We start from the raw sequence: 16,305 nt of genomic DNA on the forward strand, positions 1-16,305 counted from the left end.
ACTAAATTTTTATAGCAGTCCAAACAAAGGGTCTGCTCCAAGTCAGCTAGCAAATCAAACTTCTTTCTTTATTGCTGAAGAACATGACAGTACCATCAACAAACTTATCTTGCAAAGTTATATTTCATTTGATTGTTTAAATTTGTATTAAATATACATTTTAACTAAACAGTATTTACAATTGTGACCCAATCCTTTATCTTACTTAAAAGATGAACAAATGCAAAGATCGGTTGCATTTCTTTTTGAACATCACTCATACTAAGCTGAATATATTATTACATATACTGATCCATTTTTATTTTGGAGTTTTTACTCTTTATCATGTGAACATTTATTGTGTATATATCACTGTAGTAAGCAAGTCTACAAGATAGATTAAGCTCCGCCTATGATATCATATTCCATTATTGTTTCTGTATGTAAGATATACATATTTCTATAGAGAGAGTGTGAGTTTATACTTTGGATGCAACACACATATTAAATATATAGACCATCCTTCGGGTCTTGTTCTGTTTGTGTGTCAATAAGCCATCTCAATAAATTAATACATATATATTACAATGACGATATATATTACAATGGCGACGAGGATCGGATTATTTTAAAACTGAGGATTAAGCGATTTTGTGACAATGGAAAATTTACCTGCATTTCCCAAATTTGATGTTTACGCTGACGAAAATTCCCTAGGTGTTCGGTGGGACAAATATGTAGATAAACTGGAGAATTTATTTGTTGGGCTAGGTATAAATACAAGGAAAAGGAAAAAGGCACTGTTACTGCACTATGCTGGAGATGATGTATATGACATTTATGATACGTTAAATCTGCATGGAGAGAGTGAAAATTACGATGAAACAAAAGCTGGACTTACAAACTACTTCAAACCTAGAAAAAACACTCAGTTTGAAATTTTCGAATTCAGGAATATTAAACAGTTGCACGGTGAAACGATTGACCAATATGTGACTAGATTACGACAAAAAGCTAAAAACTGTGAATTTTCGGACACTGAATCAGAAATTAAAAGCCAAATCATACAGGGTGTTATTTCGCAAAAAATGAGAATGCGATGTTTGCAAGATTCAGAAAAATCACTTAATGACTTACTTACAATGATGAGAACAATGGAAATTTCGAAGACTCAGGCAACAAGTATGTCAAAGGACACTAGTAGTCAGCAGGTAGTGCGTGTAAAAAGCAATTCATATTTTAGTCGGAAATCAAAGGGATTCGTACCACAACGTTCGCAACAACGTTCTAGTTCATATCAAGGTTTACCGCAAGCAGGCTTGTCGTCGGGAAGGCGAATCAGTCCTCAACAAACTAGCAAGAAATGTCGGAACTGTGGAGGAAAATACCCACATATATCACGTTGCCCCGCGCTTGGAGCAGAATGTAATTATTGCCACAAGAAGAACCATTATATATCTGTTTGTAGAAAACGTAAGAAGCAGGTGACATTGATCGAGGATGAACAGCCGGATTTAGAAATTTTAACAGATGAATACGCGACGGATTGCAATTCAGATGAATGTGATGTGCTATTTGGATTCATGTTAGATGGAAAGAAAGTGCCAAAGAAAAGAATAAAATTAAATGGTGTAGATGTGAATGTTTTGGTTGATAGCGGGTCATCGATCAATATTGTCAGTGAAATTGTCCTTAAGAAAATGAAAAAATCACCGGAAATCAAGAAAGCGACCACGAAAGCGTTCGCATTTGGACAGAAGTCTCCACTGCCATTCCAAGGTAAATGTTCTTTGCTTGTTGAGTCGGATTCAAAATTCGTGACTAGAGATTTCCATATCGTTACAGGTAATAAATAATCATTGATTAGTTATGAGCTGTCAGTAGAGCTTGGGATTTTACCGCAGATACAATCTGTTCAAACCAAAGACGAGTATGAAGGACTTATTGAGGAATACTCGCAAGTTTTCACTGGGTTAGGATGTCTGAAAAACAGAAAAGTTAAGTTTCACATTGATGAAAGTGTTGTGCCAGTAGCTCAGCCTCCTAGGAGAGTGCCATTTCATGTGCGTGAGCAAGTTGAGCAGGAACTTAAAAGTTTGGAGGATATGGATGTTATTGAAAAAGTGGAAGGTGTACCAACACCATGGGTATCGAACCTGGTAGCTGCTCCAAAACCAAATTCACCGAGAGAAGTAAGGGTGTGCATAGATATGAGGAAAGCCAACATCGCAATTAAAACAGAGAAAAATGTTAGTCCGACGGTGGATGATATAATCTTAACGTTGAACGGCGCAAAAGTGTTTTCACGTCTCGATCTGTACAAAGCATTCCATCAAATTGAACTGGATGAGTCATCACGTGTAATGACAACGTTTCAGACACATGTTGGACTTTTTCGATATAAACGTTTAAATTTTGGAGTGTCAGCAGCACCGATTCTGTTCCAAAATGAGCTTCGTCAAGCACTTCAAGGTCTGACAGGCGTGTTAAACATTGCTGACGATATCGTATGCTACGGCAAAACGCGTGAAGAACATGATATCAATCTGCGAGCATTACTTCAGCGTCTTCAAGAACGGAACCTGACATTGAACAAGAAAAAATGTTCGTTCGGACAATCAAAAATCAAATTCTACGGATACGTGTTTTCGGAATCGGGAATTTCACCTGATCCTGACAAGGTAGATGCAGTAAAAAACATGGACAGACCAAAATCTGTATCCGAAATCCGTTCATTTCTTGGTCTCACAAACTATTTGTCTAAGTTCATAGATGGCTATTCAGTTCTAACGGAACCATTACGACGACTTACTCATCAGGATGTAAAATTCGAATGGAATGACGATCAGGAAAAATCGTTCACTTCACTAAAAGAGGCATTGACTAGTGACAAAGTCATGACGTATTTTGACCCGAGGAAAGAAACTGAACTCTGGGTAGACGGCAGCCCAGTAGGCTGTTCAGGAATACTTATTCAGAAAGGAAAAATAGTGTCGTATGGAAGCAAAGCTTACAATTCAGTACAAGCGCGCTATTCGCAAACAGAGAGAGAAGCTTTAAGTGCTGTTATCATGATTCAACATTTTCATTTGTACTTATTCGGCAAGCAATTCAAATTGATAACGGATCACGCTGCACTTCAATCAATTTTCAACAACGTAAAGAATATACAGTCACCAAGATTAGAACGTTGGCGTTTGAAGTTGTTAACGTATGATTTCCAGACGATTTATAGACCAGGTAGTCTAATGATCTCAGATTATCTTTCCAGACATCCGCACGCGAGACACGCAACCAACACAGTAGCCGAACAATATATCAGTTTTATTACTGATAACACTTTGCCAGATGCATTGAAGCTATCAGACGTAGCAAAAGCTACTAAATCAGACTGTGTATTAAGTTGTGTCAAGAATGCAATAGAAACAAATGACTGGAAAAATCAGAAATGCCAATCCGATGAAAGTTTTCGTTTATATGAAAATTTAAACAGGAATCAAGAACTTGCAGTTGCATATACCGATGAAGGATATGTGTTGTTACGGGGTACACAGCTTTGTATACCAGAAACTTTGCAAAAACAAACAGTGTTACTTTCGCACGAGGGTCACCAAGGCCAATCAAAGTGCAAAGGATTACTTCGGGAATATTGTTGGTTCCCGCATATGGATAAAATGGTTGAAGAAGCATGCAAATCATGCATTGTGTGCCAAGCTGCATCACCAGGATGTACTCCAGATCCGATAAAACCAACACCTCTGCCACGAGATGTGTTTTCTGAAGTCAGTTGTGACTTTTGTGGACCATTCCCGGACGGGTACCTGTTATTAGTGGTAATATGCGATTATAGTCGTTTTCCAATAGTTGAGAGAGTCAGGTCAACATCCTCAGAAACTGTCATACCGCGTTTGGAATCAATATTTTCGATATTTGGATATCCAGACGTATTGAGAACGGACAATGGACCTCCATTTCAGAGTCGTACTTTCAGAGAATATGCTGATAAGTCGGGATTTAAACATAAACGAATTACTCCATTGCACCCACAAGGAAATGCAATAGTCGAGCGATTCATGGCACCATTGCAAAAATCAGTTAAAACCGCAATAGCATCAGGTCAAGATTATAAGAGAGCGTTGAATAGATATCTAATGAATTTTCGCAATTCGCCACAATCTTCAACACAAAAAGCTCCTAGTGAATTAATGTACAATCGGAAAGTAAAAACGAAATTGCCATCAATGACATTTGAAAAGCAAGACACAGATGTTCGCGACAGGGACAGTCTGTCAAAATCGAAAAAACAAACTTTATGCGGACAAAAACAGAAGAGCACAGCCAAGTGCATTGAAAATTGGAGACCGTGTGTTACTAAAACGAGAACAACGTAACAAATTTGAGACAATGTTTGACCCTACACCTGGCATTGTCATTGCTAGGAAAGGTTCAATGCTAACAATCAAGCACAGAGGAAAGGAAATTACACGAGACGTGTCAAAGTTCAGGGTAGTTCAAGGTGGTCATGAGCCGGCGCAGACGAAACCTGCAGATACTGTATTTGCACCACGTCAAAGGTCGCAAAGGAAACGACGACCGCCTAGACGTTTTGTCAATGAATGATTGGATTAATCAGTGACATAATTTCACATGTTTCAGTGCACAGGATTAGTCACCTAAGTGTTGTGTGGGCCATAATAATGCCCTATTTGCTACCATAGCAGTGTAGTCATTTTATATTCGCTTGCTGGATTTATTATTCTTTGGACAAATGATCAGTGTGTGAAAATATTATGTTACTCTTGGGAATTATTACTTGTCTGTTTCACAATTACATTATAATTAGTACTTGGGCGGTAGAACTCAAAACTTAATTTATAATTTTGATAAAAATAACAGTTGATTGTACACATTTTAGGGTTTTGAGATAAAACACGAAACTGTTAGATAACGACGGGACATTCCGAGGACTTTCCCAGGATATTTCAATTTACAGTGACATTGTAAAAGTACTTAGCTAAAGCAGATGCTCTATAAACTGATTATGTTGATAACAAGGGTTAATGAACTTTGCTGAAAAAAAAAGAGGAGATATTATGATAATAGACTTGCTAACTAGCTTATTTCATTAGAAAGAATTTTCTTGTTTTGAGTATATATTTGAACTTTGATTATTTTAAACAATTTATGTGTTCTGATTATTGATGAGTTCTAATCTAAAGGTAAAGGAGGATGTAGTAAGCAAGTCTACAAGATAGATTAAGCTCCGCCTATGATATCATATTCCATTATTGTTTCTGTATGTAAGATATACATATTTCTATAGAGAGAGTGTGAGTTTATACTTTGGATGCAACACACATATTAAATATATAAACCATCCTTCGGGTCTTGTTCTGTTTGTGTGTCAATAAGCCATCTCAATAAATTAATACATATATATTACAATGACGATATATATTACAATCACTATCAAGTTAGGCACTTGTTTCAGATTTAAGTATTCCATGATCCATGATACACACTTCCATTCATTTTATCACCATTTCATCAAATCTTTGGTATTGGTCATGAAAGATATTTCAAACTCAATAGAGAGGAAATGAAATGCACTGAAGAAAAGTTTCATATTAAATAAGTTTGATTTAAAAAAAAATATCTGTAATTACTTCCTTTCAGACGATATGTAGATTATATCCTCACTGTAAAGTATTGTGCAAGTTATGCATAGATATGGACCCCCAGTGCTAGGGCTATTATATGAGACTTTATTTTATACAAATATAAATTCTGTCAAAAATAGAACTTGTATTTTACAAGTAAATAGGAACTGTCAGGAAATAATTCTGTATTGCACCTTGTGTACAATGTATTTCATGTTGCAGGACTATTTTCATTTAATATGCATGACCAGACACAGTTCTATAAATAGCACACACAAAAACTACTATCAGTTCTATTTTAACATTGATAACTGTTCAAACATTGAAAATTTTGTTTGTTAACAAAACGACAAGCAAAAAGGGTCATTATAACAGTAGCTGGATCTGGGATGTTGTATTTGGCCCTCGTGTATTTTAGTTGGTGCCGAGTGTGATCCAACCTGGCAAATTCACTTGAGCTGAATACGGCATCCCAGATCAAGCTACTGTTATAATAACCCTATTATATTGATGACCTCTAAAGAACATTCAGTGCTATTTATGAAGACACATTTCACTCAGTTCAAAATGTTTCTCTATTAGCATTTTTTTAAACAAATAAACTCTTTGTTACTGTATTGAAATTTTGACTTGCATCTCAAAATAATTCTTTGAATCCAAACAAAGCAAACAAACAAACATACTGTCTCCCTATACAGATAACTAAATGTAAATATGACATTGAAAGATACACACGTTGTTTATTAAAAGTACAGACAGTTTCCAGAGAATGAAATCAAGTCACTATAAATACTCTGTCTACATGGTCAATGTTATATTAAAATTAATCACTCATTCCTTTAAAGATTCTTTTAGGGAAAAGTATTTAAATACATATTAAAAATATATGGAAATAGACAACAGCATGAGGGATAATGCCCCACCATGTTTTAAGCTCATGTTTGTTTTAAGATGTGGTCACGACAATATGTCCCAATTGGAATATCAAAGTAGACTTTGTGTTTTTTAATCATGCCCTTTACTGTCCCTCGTTTCTTTCTTCTCTTCTCCTGGCATTTTGATGTGGACACCTTATTTCTATTGCAAATAATATATTCTGACTTTATGTCCATTTTTGAACCAGAATACAATACTTTAGTGCCATGATGATGCGGTTTACTGAACAATGAACATAGTGCCAGTGTACAGGATGGTAACCTAGCAACAGCATCCCCTTCCCGCACAACTCTCCAACTGTTGGGAACCAGTCTGTCATGAGCGTGTGCATATTTCTTGGTTCCAACTCGAGGCATACCGAACGTGTAGAGGAGAAGTTGTTCTGGCTTTAGTATCTTGTCTCTAACAAGCATTGCGCTTGAAAGAGATGCGACAGCGCCCCCTAGTGAGTGTCCTGTCAGCTTCACAGTATAATTTGGAAACCATTGAATCAAATCCTTAATCATATGTTTAATGCTGTAGTAAAGTTTTTTATGTACATTGTAAAAGTATCTTTCTACTTTTCCACCAACAGCAGACGACTTGTAAGGTGTTCCTATGCTTGCAAGGACTTGATCTATAATTTGTTTTACCCCCCTTGTTCCACGATATGCCACAATAATTTCTTGGTTCCTGTGTGAAAATGTTGCAAATGCTAAACATTGTTTTTCATAATCAAACAAATAATCATCACAATCCTTTAAATAGACATAGAAAAGTGTGTAATCACTTCTTGGAAATAGTGCCATTAAACATTTCTTTGGTTCATCAGAATAGGCTATTGCGGAAAACTGTGCTAGTTTGTAAGCCTCGTTAACATCATATGAAAAATTCGCAAACTTTTTGTCATTAGATGTAGCTTCCTGGTCAACACTTTTACCAACACAGATATTTGTAGTTGAACTTTTGGAATGGCACGTTTTATCCAGTGGACACCACAGACATGGTTCATCAATCCACGTGTAATGATTTGTACATGATTGACTGTCCTTGTGTCTTGAACAGTGTGACATTTTTTCCTGCGTGAATATAATGAGAAAATGAAATAATTTCATCACTGTATGCAAAACATGCATGTTTGTCTACTTTAAATTAAGGTTATTACAACTTCAAATAAGTCCTTTTATATTTCAAATTAAGGTTATTAAAACACTGATTTAGTCCTTGTTTATTTCAAGTAAATCCTGTTAATAAATATTTCAAATAAATGTTATAAACCTTTTTTGCTTCAAATCCTTATTTAGTCTCGTGCACTGTGTATGTAAAGTTTACATCATGTTTCTTATCTATCCTGTTATATTTCCGTATGCAAATGTAGGAATTATAAATCAAAGCATCAATGAATACTTTCAATGCAGGTATTTGTATGTTATATTAAAGCTTTAAATAATTGTTTTTTATTCTGTTAAAGTCCTTAGGATTCAGTGTTAACTTTGCTATTTATATTGTTATGTCAACATGTCACTTGATCTGAAATTCCCCTTGTTTTTTTGTGTGTGTTTTTTTTTTTTCAGTCATAAAAAAATGTGTCACCCTGCTATGTCATATATTCAATTAAAACAATTGCTATTAGTAACGAATGATTATTCTTAAGTACTCTCAATTACGTAAAATTCTGAAACAGGAAAAGTGTTATGATTAAATGTGCTGCAAGGAAGTTTATAAAATTCTTATAATTATATTTATTAAGTTAAAAAATGTAAGATAGGAAGAAGTACATGAGCTCAGGCCAAGATTGTATTGTTATAGTGCATAAATTTAAATACAGTTGAACCTGTCTAAGCAGTCACATGTATAAAGTGGCCACTTACAGCCAGTCAGCTAACTTCCCAAACTGGCTATTTGTTGTAATTTGATCTTTTCTTAACCTTTAGCCTGCTTGCGGCAAGAGATTCTGCCTTTGCGACCAGTGCAGACCAAGATCAGCCTGCACGTCTGTGCAGGCAGATCATGGTCTGCACTGTTCGCTATTCAGTCAGTAATTTTTCAGTGAACACCCCTTTGAATAATAAATGGTATTGTCTAAAGTGAAAGATGGGCCAGTTTGTTATAGCAATTTAGCAGGCTAAAGGTTAAGCAGCCACCTGCCTTAAGCAACTACATTGTGTCACTCCCTTGGTTACTTAACATAGGTTTTACTGTATTTAATTATTTAAAAGTTTAAAACATATATCTGTCCTATTTTTGGACACAGTTTGTAGTGTCTGGCAGTTGCATGATTTTTGCATCAGTGAACTTTATAAACCCTGGACTGTCAATACGTTTGACATAAAAAATAGGAGTTAGATCATTTCTTAACATGAGGATTTTGGATTCAGTTAAGATATCTTAGATACAAAATGTTAGGCTAATTTGGTTCGGTGAGTTATTGCCAACACATTCTGTCCATTGTCTGTCTGTCTGTCTGTCTGTCTGTCTGTCTGTAGTCTATCCATCTTCCTTACATCCACACTTTTCTTCAGATGACATCTCCTCTGAACTACTGTGTAGAATAGCACCAGACCTGGTCAGTAGCAGCAGCTTGGGATGGTCATCTATCAAGTTTGATCAATCTTTTCAGAGCTTTGACGTTTTTAGGGGCCAACCAAGCTCAAAATAAAATAAAAAACTTTTGAACAACTTCATCTGTTGAACTACTGATGAATCTTCGTCAAATTTTGCCTGAAGCATCATTATAAGGTCCTCTCCCAAAATTTGTTCAATGGGGACACTTAACTCCTTCTAGGGTCATTAGAGCTAAAGATAAAAAAAACTTTGAACAATTTCCCTTGAACTGCTAGATAGAACTTCATTAAACTTGATCTGTAGCATAATTTTAAGGTCACCTCCCAAATTTATTCAATTAATGTGGATGCTTGGCCCCTTTTAGGGTCTGCTAGACTTCATATTAGACATTAAAGTGGCATTATGTGCATCTTAGTGTGTTTTTTGTGAATATTTTATAAAAGCAATTTTCGGTTGCTATGCATTTAAATTTGTTAAATTAACGATAATGCCGCAGAAGTATTTGAAGTTGATGCTTTATAAATAAAGAAATCAGACTAATAAAATAATAGTTCTTTTCTTCAATCTTCTACGCAGTGATCTCCCTTACCTATGGGTAGAGATTTCTGAAGTTGAAGGGAAGCAACTCCTGCATACAGTTTGACTTTTCTTAAAAAGACTGCCCCAGTCAAAATAAGAAAAGTCATATTTGGAAAGTTATTATTTTGTACTGGTAACAGGAAGAGTTTGGTATATTGGGTTAAAAGCTATAATTTCCTCTGCCCTTTTTACACACACATCTATTTCAGCTAGATTTTTACTTGAAAAATGTGCATAATTCCACTTTAATATAACAGTTTCTTCTAATGTACCACTTGATGAAACTGCATCATTGTAACATTGTAAGGTCCTCTCCCATTTGTTCAAATGGGGACACTTTACCTCTTTTAGGGGCCACAAGAGCTAAAAATAGAAATATTTTTTAAATTTAAATAACTTCTTCTCATGAACTGTTTGATGTTGTAGCATCATTGTAAGATCAGTTCCCAAATTTGTTCAAATAAGCCTAACTGGCTCCCTTTTAGGGGTCATTAGAGCTAAGTATAGAAATTCCTCTCTGATCACTCGGTGCAAACAACTGTTATTAAGAGACCTTCAAAATTACAATCAGCCTGCTCCAATGTTCTCTGTGTATTTTTTCCACACAGTTGTAAAGACCTGAAAAGCATAAAGTGTTTGAGCTGTTTTTCATCTGTCGCACTAATTATACCCCCACAAAACAAAGTTTTGAGGGGAGGGTATTTAGGAGTGAGCTTGTCGGCCGGTCTGTCAGTCCATTGGTTTTCATGTTTTCCGGACAATAACTCATGAAGAATTGACAGATTTAAATAGTTGGTAAACTGGTGTAACATTATAAAATTTAGGTCAAGTTCGACTTTGAGGTCAGTAGGTCAAAGGTCAAGGTCACAATGGCTTGGAACAGTTAAACGGTTTCCGGATGATAACTTGAGAACGCTTAGGCCAAGGATCATAAATTTTGATACACAGGTGTAACATCATAAAATACAGGTAAGTTTTGACTTTGAAGTCAGTAGATCAAAGGTCAAGGTCAAAATGACCTGGAACAGTTAAACAGTTTCGGGATGATGCTTGGGCCTAGGATCATAGATTTTGGTACACAGGTGTAACATCATGAATTACAGGTCAGGTTCAACTTTGAGGTCAGTAGGTCAAGGGTCAAGGCCACAATGACCTGGAACAGTTAAACAGTTTCCGGATGATAACTTGAGAAGACTTGGGCATATATCATGAAAGTTAATAGGGAGGGTGTTCATGACCAGCAGATGACCAGTATTGATTTTGAAGTCAGTAGATCAAAGGTCAAGGTCACAGTGACCCAGAACAGTTGAACCATTTCCGGATGATAACTTGAGAATGCTTGGGCCTAGGATCATGAAAGTTGATAGGAAGGTTGACCATGACCAGAAGATGACACCTATTGATTTGGAGGTCAGTAGATCAAAGGTCAAGGTCACAGTGACCCAGAGCATTTAAATCATTTCCGGACATTAACTTGAGAATGCTTTGGCCTAGGATCATGAAACTTAAAAGGGAGGTTGATAATGACCAGCAGATGACCCCTATTGATGACTTTGACATTGACTTACTTCTGTGACAAGGCCATATTGTGGGGGTATAATTCATCACTCCTGTGACAGCTCTAGTTTATGTCAACTGATACTTCTTGAACTTTTGACACTTGGAGCATATAATGTTCCTCTTAGTACATGTATTATGATTCTCTTCCAGAGTTGCACACTCTAGCTTGTTTAAGCCCTGAAACTCTGGGTAGCAATCAAGGGCCATCGTGGCCCTCTTATTTTCAGAACTATGTCTATTATGCCTTTGCCATACTAATTTCTCATATATAGAATTATTATATTTAACAAAAAGATTTTGATACCTTTTAGGGATTTCGAGACCACCAGTTGCATGATGTTCTGGTTGACCCTGGTTCTGCAGATCTCACAGCAGATGTAGACTTTTCCTACCTCAGGAAACAGGCAGGGGACAATGGTAAGTTAAGAGTTTCCCTCAAAATAGGTTGGTTACTGTTTGCAAGAGACTAGCAAGGAAGCATTGAGAACAGAATAGAAAACCATTGTTTCTTATTGATCTTGAAGAATAGCTTACAACAATTTTATGTAAAGGCATTGGCAAGTAAACTGCTTTCTAGATGAAACATACTTTTGTAAGGAACAGGCATATGGAAGGGATATATCCTTTTTCTACAAAAAAGGCTGCTAGTCATAAAAGTAGTCAATGTATGCATTATCAGGAGAAATGATTTATGTCTACTCCAACACACCTAAAATGATATCAGGAGGAATGATTTATGTCTACTCCAACACACCTAAAATGATATCAGGAGGAATGATTTATGTCTACTCCAACACACCTAAAATGATATCAGGAGGAATGATTTATGTCTACTCCAACACACCTAAAATGATATCAGGAGGAATGATTTATGTCTACTCCAACACACCTAAAATGATATCAGGAGGAATGATTTATGTCTACTCCAACACACCTAAAATGATATCAGGAGGAATGATTTATGTCTACTCCAACACACCTGAAGTGATATCAGGAGGAATCATTTAGGTATTTCTCCACCATGCCTGCAGTGATATCTTGAGGAATGATTTAGGTCTTCCTCCTCCAGTAAAGGTTAACATTAACCACAAATAATATGTTTCCATGTTCTCGGCTATCAGTATATCTTTAAACTTGAAAAAACTTGTACTTTAAAGATGGATAACAGACTTGAAAGAAATCTGAACAATGTAAAAATCCTATATTATATAACAATGCATCAGCTTTTAAGTGTCAATTTTCTGTTTCAGTGAAATCATTTGGACCTGTAACACAGTCACATTTCTTACAGCAGTTGGGTATAGCCTACAGATTAAAGGTATATTGTAAAAATTACCACGGTATCCATGATTTGGAAAGGACGGAAACTTCACACACTTATTCACTCTGATGATCTGACTTGAAATGCATTAATTCCATAATTCTATTTTGCTTTTTCACAAAGTTTTGCCCCTTTTTCAACATTTTTAGCTCACATGTCACAAAGTGACACGGTGAGCTTTTGTGATCGCGCAGCGTCCTTCCATCCGTCCTTGCATCCGTAAACTTTTGCTTGTGACCACTCTAGAGGTCACATTTTTCATTGGATCTTTATGAAAGTTGGTCAGAATGTTCATCTTGGTGATATCTAGGTCAGATTTGAAACTGGGTCACATGCGGTCCAAAACTAGGTCAATAGGTCTAAAAATAGAAAAACCTTGTGACCTCTCTAGAGGCCATACTTTTCAATGGACAAGCTTACAAGTATTTTTTTCAGTTGATAATATTGATTGCTTCTGTAAGCTTTAATGAAAAATTAGTTTCCCCCAAATATATTTAAAATGCTTTCATTATTTTTATATGAATCCTTTCTCATTTTCAGATATTATATGAGAAAGCTGATGCTGAAGGAAGGAAAGACCTCATATCTGCTTTTAAAATGTTAACTAGTCCAGAAGAAATGGGAGAAAGATTTAAATTTCTTGCAATCTTAAATAAAAACAGTTCTCATGATCCCGTTGGATTTGATCCACCGCCAGAAGAACAGTGATTACACATCTATTTTTAGATATTTGTTCCTATGGGTCTAACCTGATTTTGTATTGGTGTATCAGTTTTGAAATGGCAGTCTGTTAGCCTTAGATCTAAATTGTGTACTTGTGTACATTGATAGTTTTCCGCAAAACCTCTAACAGCTTCCCCACATGAATAAGAGGTGGAGGATACAGTGGTTATACTGACTGTGATATTAGGAGTCATGAGTTTGATGTGCACGCCTTTAACTAAAAGTAACTTACATACTGATAACAGACCTGCATATGAGTGTTTTACATCTGGTATGCTAAAGAACGAGGGAAGTTTCTGAATTTGGAACATCTTCTATGGCTGATATAAGTATGTTTACACAAATGTAGGGTGGATAACACATACTATCTGCTGTAATTGTGTCATGCAGAATGTGCCTAGGAAAATTCACAACCTCTAGATTTGTAGTGCTGTGTAGATTTTATAAAGAATGCGATTAGTGCCAAAAAGGTTTCCTAGAAAATAAATATTTTATAAATATTGTTTTTGTCTTGTTTTATAGTGAGAAATGGTTATCAGTATGCTAGCTGTAACCTCTCTCCATACCAAAGGAACATTAATGTGGGGAAAATGGTATGGTGTTCTGATGTGTTTTACACCTGCTACTGTAGGGTTGAGTGACCACAGTCTTATCCACTACACTGCTGCTCTCCATTAATAAGCTTGATTTGGATTTATGCAAAGCATATTACTTTTGGTGGGTTTAACTTTAATTTATAGGTGAAAATAAAGGTGGAAATAAATGTAGACAAATTTGTTATTGTAGGCAATTCCATTTATCCTTTCACAAGTAAAAAATCTGAGCTGTGACAATCTACACCAAAACTAAAATTTAGGGAATATTGCAGTGAAGGATAGTAGTCGTCAGATTGATGTCTGAACATTAAACTCATTTGCTTAATGCAAGAGACTGTAATGGATTAAAAATCTACATCTCGGCATACAAAAATGCACAGAAGAATTTGTACGGGCTTCAACATCAGGTCTTTAACAACTAGTAAGTGTCCCATCAGTTTAACCATATACTTTGGCAACCACTGCATGTAATCTTGAATTAGATATTTAATGTCGTGATAAAATTTATTAGCATTGTTAAAGTACTTTTGCACTTTCCCGCCGACAGCGCTGAGAGTGTTCCTATTACTGTTAGGGCTTTGTTCCACGATCTGCAACAGCGATTTCATGGTTCCTAGTGAAAAATATTACAAAAGCCATACACTGTCCTATTCAAACTAAAAACTGTCTCATTTTTAGATTGAATCCGCAAAGCGGTGAAACCTATTACTACCGTATTCTTCATACTGCATGAATATTAATATGACAGTTTTCACTGAAACAGATTAATCTGCCGTTCTATTTACACACTACTTTTATTGATTATTTATGGGTATACCGACCGCTTCTCTACATAATTTCTATGTAAAAAGTTTCTGGTTATGTTTAACAATTGTTTCAATGCACATGATAAAAGAAAATATATTAAAGTATACATCTTTGAAAAGCTCAGAAAGCTTTTTAGTTGTGTATATCTTAAGAAAATCGAAAGAGAAACTATGACACACTGGAAGTTTAAAAATAGCATTTTCTGTAGACTTAGCGTAAAGTAACAACTGTTAAATGTTAAAGGGGCATACCTAGCTATAACTGGGTGCAATTAAATATCTTCAGAAACCACTTGTAAATGAATCATTGAATCAAAGAAACATCAAACATCACCAAGCAGTGTACTTAAAGAACACAACACATACGGCACCGCAGCAGCAAGCATATTCACTGCGAAAACCACGCTATTTGGGGGCAAGGGACAGTAAATTTGAAAATTCTACAAATTTGCGCTGATACCAGTGCGAAAAAAAAAATCATAAAAAAATCCAATATTGTGAAATTCCAGAGAAGTTTTAAGCGGATGTATTGCATATACTTAGCACTTCATCGTATTACATTTTCAGCCTGCCTTTTCCGTTGCTTCTATGATAAAAACAAGTAAAACCCCGGTTTAAGGGCACTAACTTTTGAGGTGAAAATGGACCAAAATGCACACTTTGCGTGACCTGTAACATATTATCTTCGAATGGCTGACCTAAAACATAAGTATATTTTTAAAGAATGTAACCAGACGAAAATAATGGCGGGAAGAAAAGTGGCTCATAACAGTTTACTTTTTCCACAAATTTGAGCTGGATCTGGATGGCTGGATGACCGTTTCCATTTCGTCTGACTTAGTTACGTCAGGTAAGCCGTCTACATGGACTATGAAAATCGATTCAGGCATATATTTATTTTACACAATAATTACTCCTACGCAGGAATCTTTAGTTCTATAAACATCATAATCACTTTCATATATAAATGCCTTTAAAGTACATCTACCAACGTATACGGGCCAAACTGGCCTCTGCCACTTTTACCTTCCTTCTTGACTATTTTACACGCACCTGTATTTATTGATACATGTGTAAGACAACATCAACTCTCAAAATTTCAGCAAAACATTCCAGCAATAATATGTGAAATTCACGTTTTACTATTACATATTAACTATTTATCAAGTTGATGTACAAATTTGGGTGGATAGCGATTTACTATAGACAGACGCTATATAGGTGATTATTCGCCCAAACGGTTTGAATGTTATACTGTTTCGCGGACGTGACTTGAACTGTTATAGCGGAGTGGTTTACTGCCGATCAAATGCGGGTTTCAACCTTCCTGTGCTTTCAGCGCTTTGATTTTCACATATTTAGTCACTTGGAAATAAGCGGCTGTCAAACACTCGGATGGTTCGTCAAAATACACGATTTGCAGAAAAAAGTGCACCTTCCTGGTTACTTTGGACACACTGGTCGAGAGGGCTAAGATGCTTTCCAACGGAGGTGAACGTCCCAAGTCCGATGCCTGTGTCGCAAGATACTTCATCGCTATTGCCTCAGCCGACCCAACTGTAAATTGGTACCAGCAAATTGCTGGGAGTAAGGTATAATTC

General features: G+C 36.0%; 1 protein-coding gene across 1 annotated transcript in view; it reads left to right on the forward strand.

Moving 5' to 3' along the window:
- LOC123542046 (protein arginine methyltransferase NDUFAF7, mitochondrial-like) overlaps nucleotides 1–13,806 on the forward strand; it is a 29,582-nt gene extending 15,776 nt beyond the window's left edge. Inside the window, exons 8-10 of the mRNA XM_045327682.2 lie at nucleotides 11,570–11,675; nucleotides 12,509–12,576; nucleotides 13,120–13,806. Of these exons, the coding sequence (XP_045183617.2) occupies nucleotides 11,570–11,675; nucleotides 12,509–12,576; nucleotides 13,120–13,287 (342 nt within the window). The 3' untranslated portion in view covers nucleotides 13,288–13,806. The remainder of the gene's footprint in view (nucleotides 1–11,569; nucleotides 11,676–12,508; nucleotides 12,577–13,119) is intronic.
- Nucleotides 13,807–16,305: the final 2,499 nt, after the last annotated feature.

Source organism: Mercenaria mercenaria, chromosome 1, assembly GCF_021730395.1.
Source record: "Mercenaria mercenaria strain notata chromosome 1, MADL_Memer_1, whole genome shotgun sequence".
Lineage (NCBI taxonomy): Eukaryota > Metazoa > Mollusca > Bivalvia > Venerida > Veneridae > Mercenaria > Mercenaria mercenaria.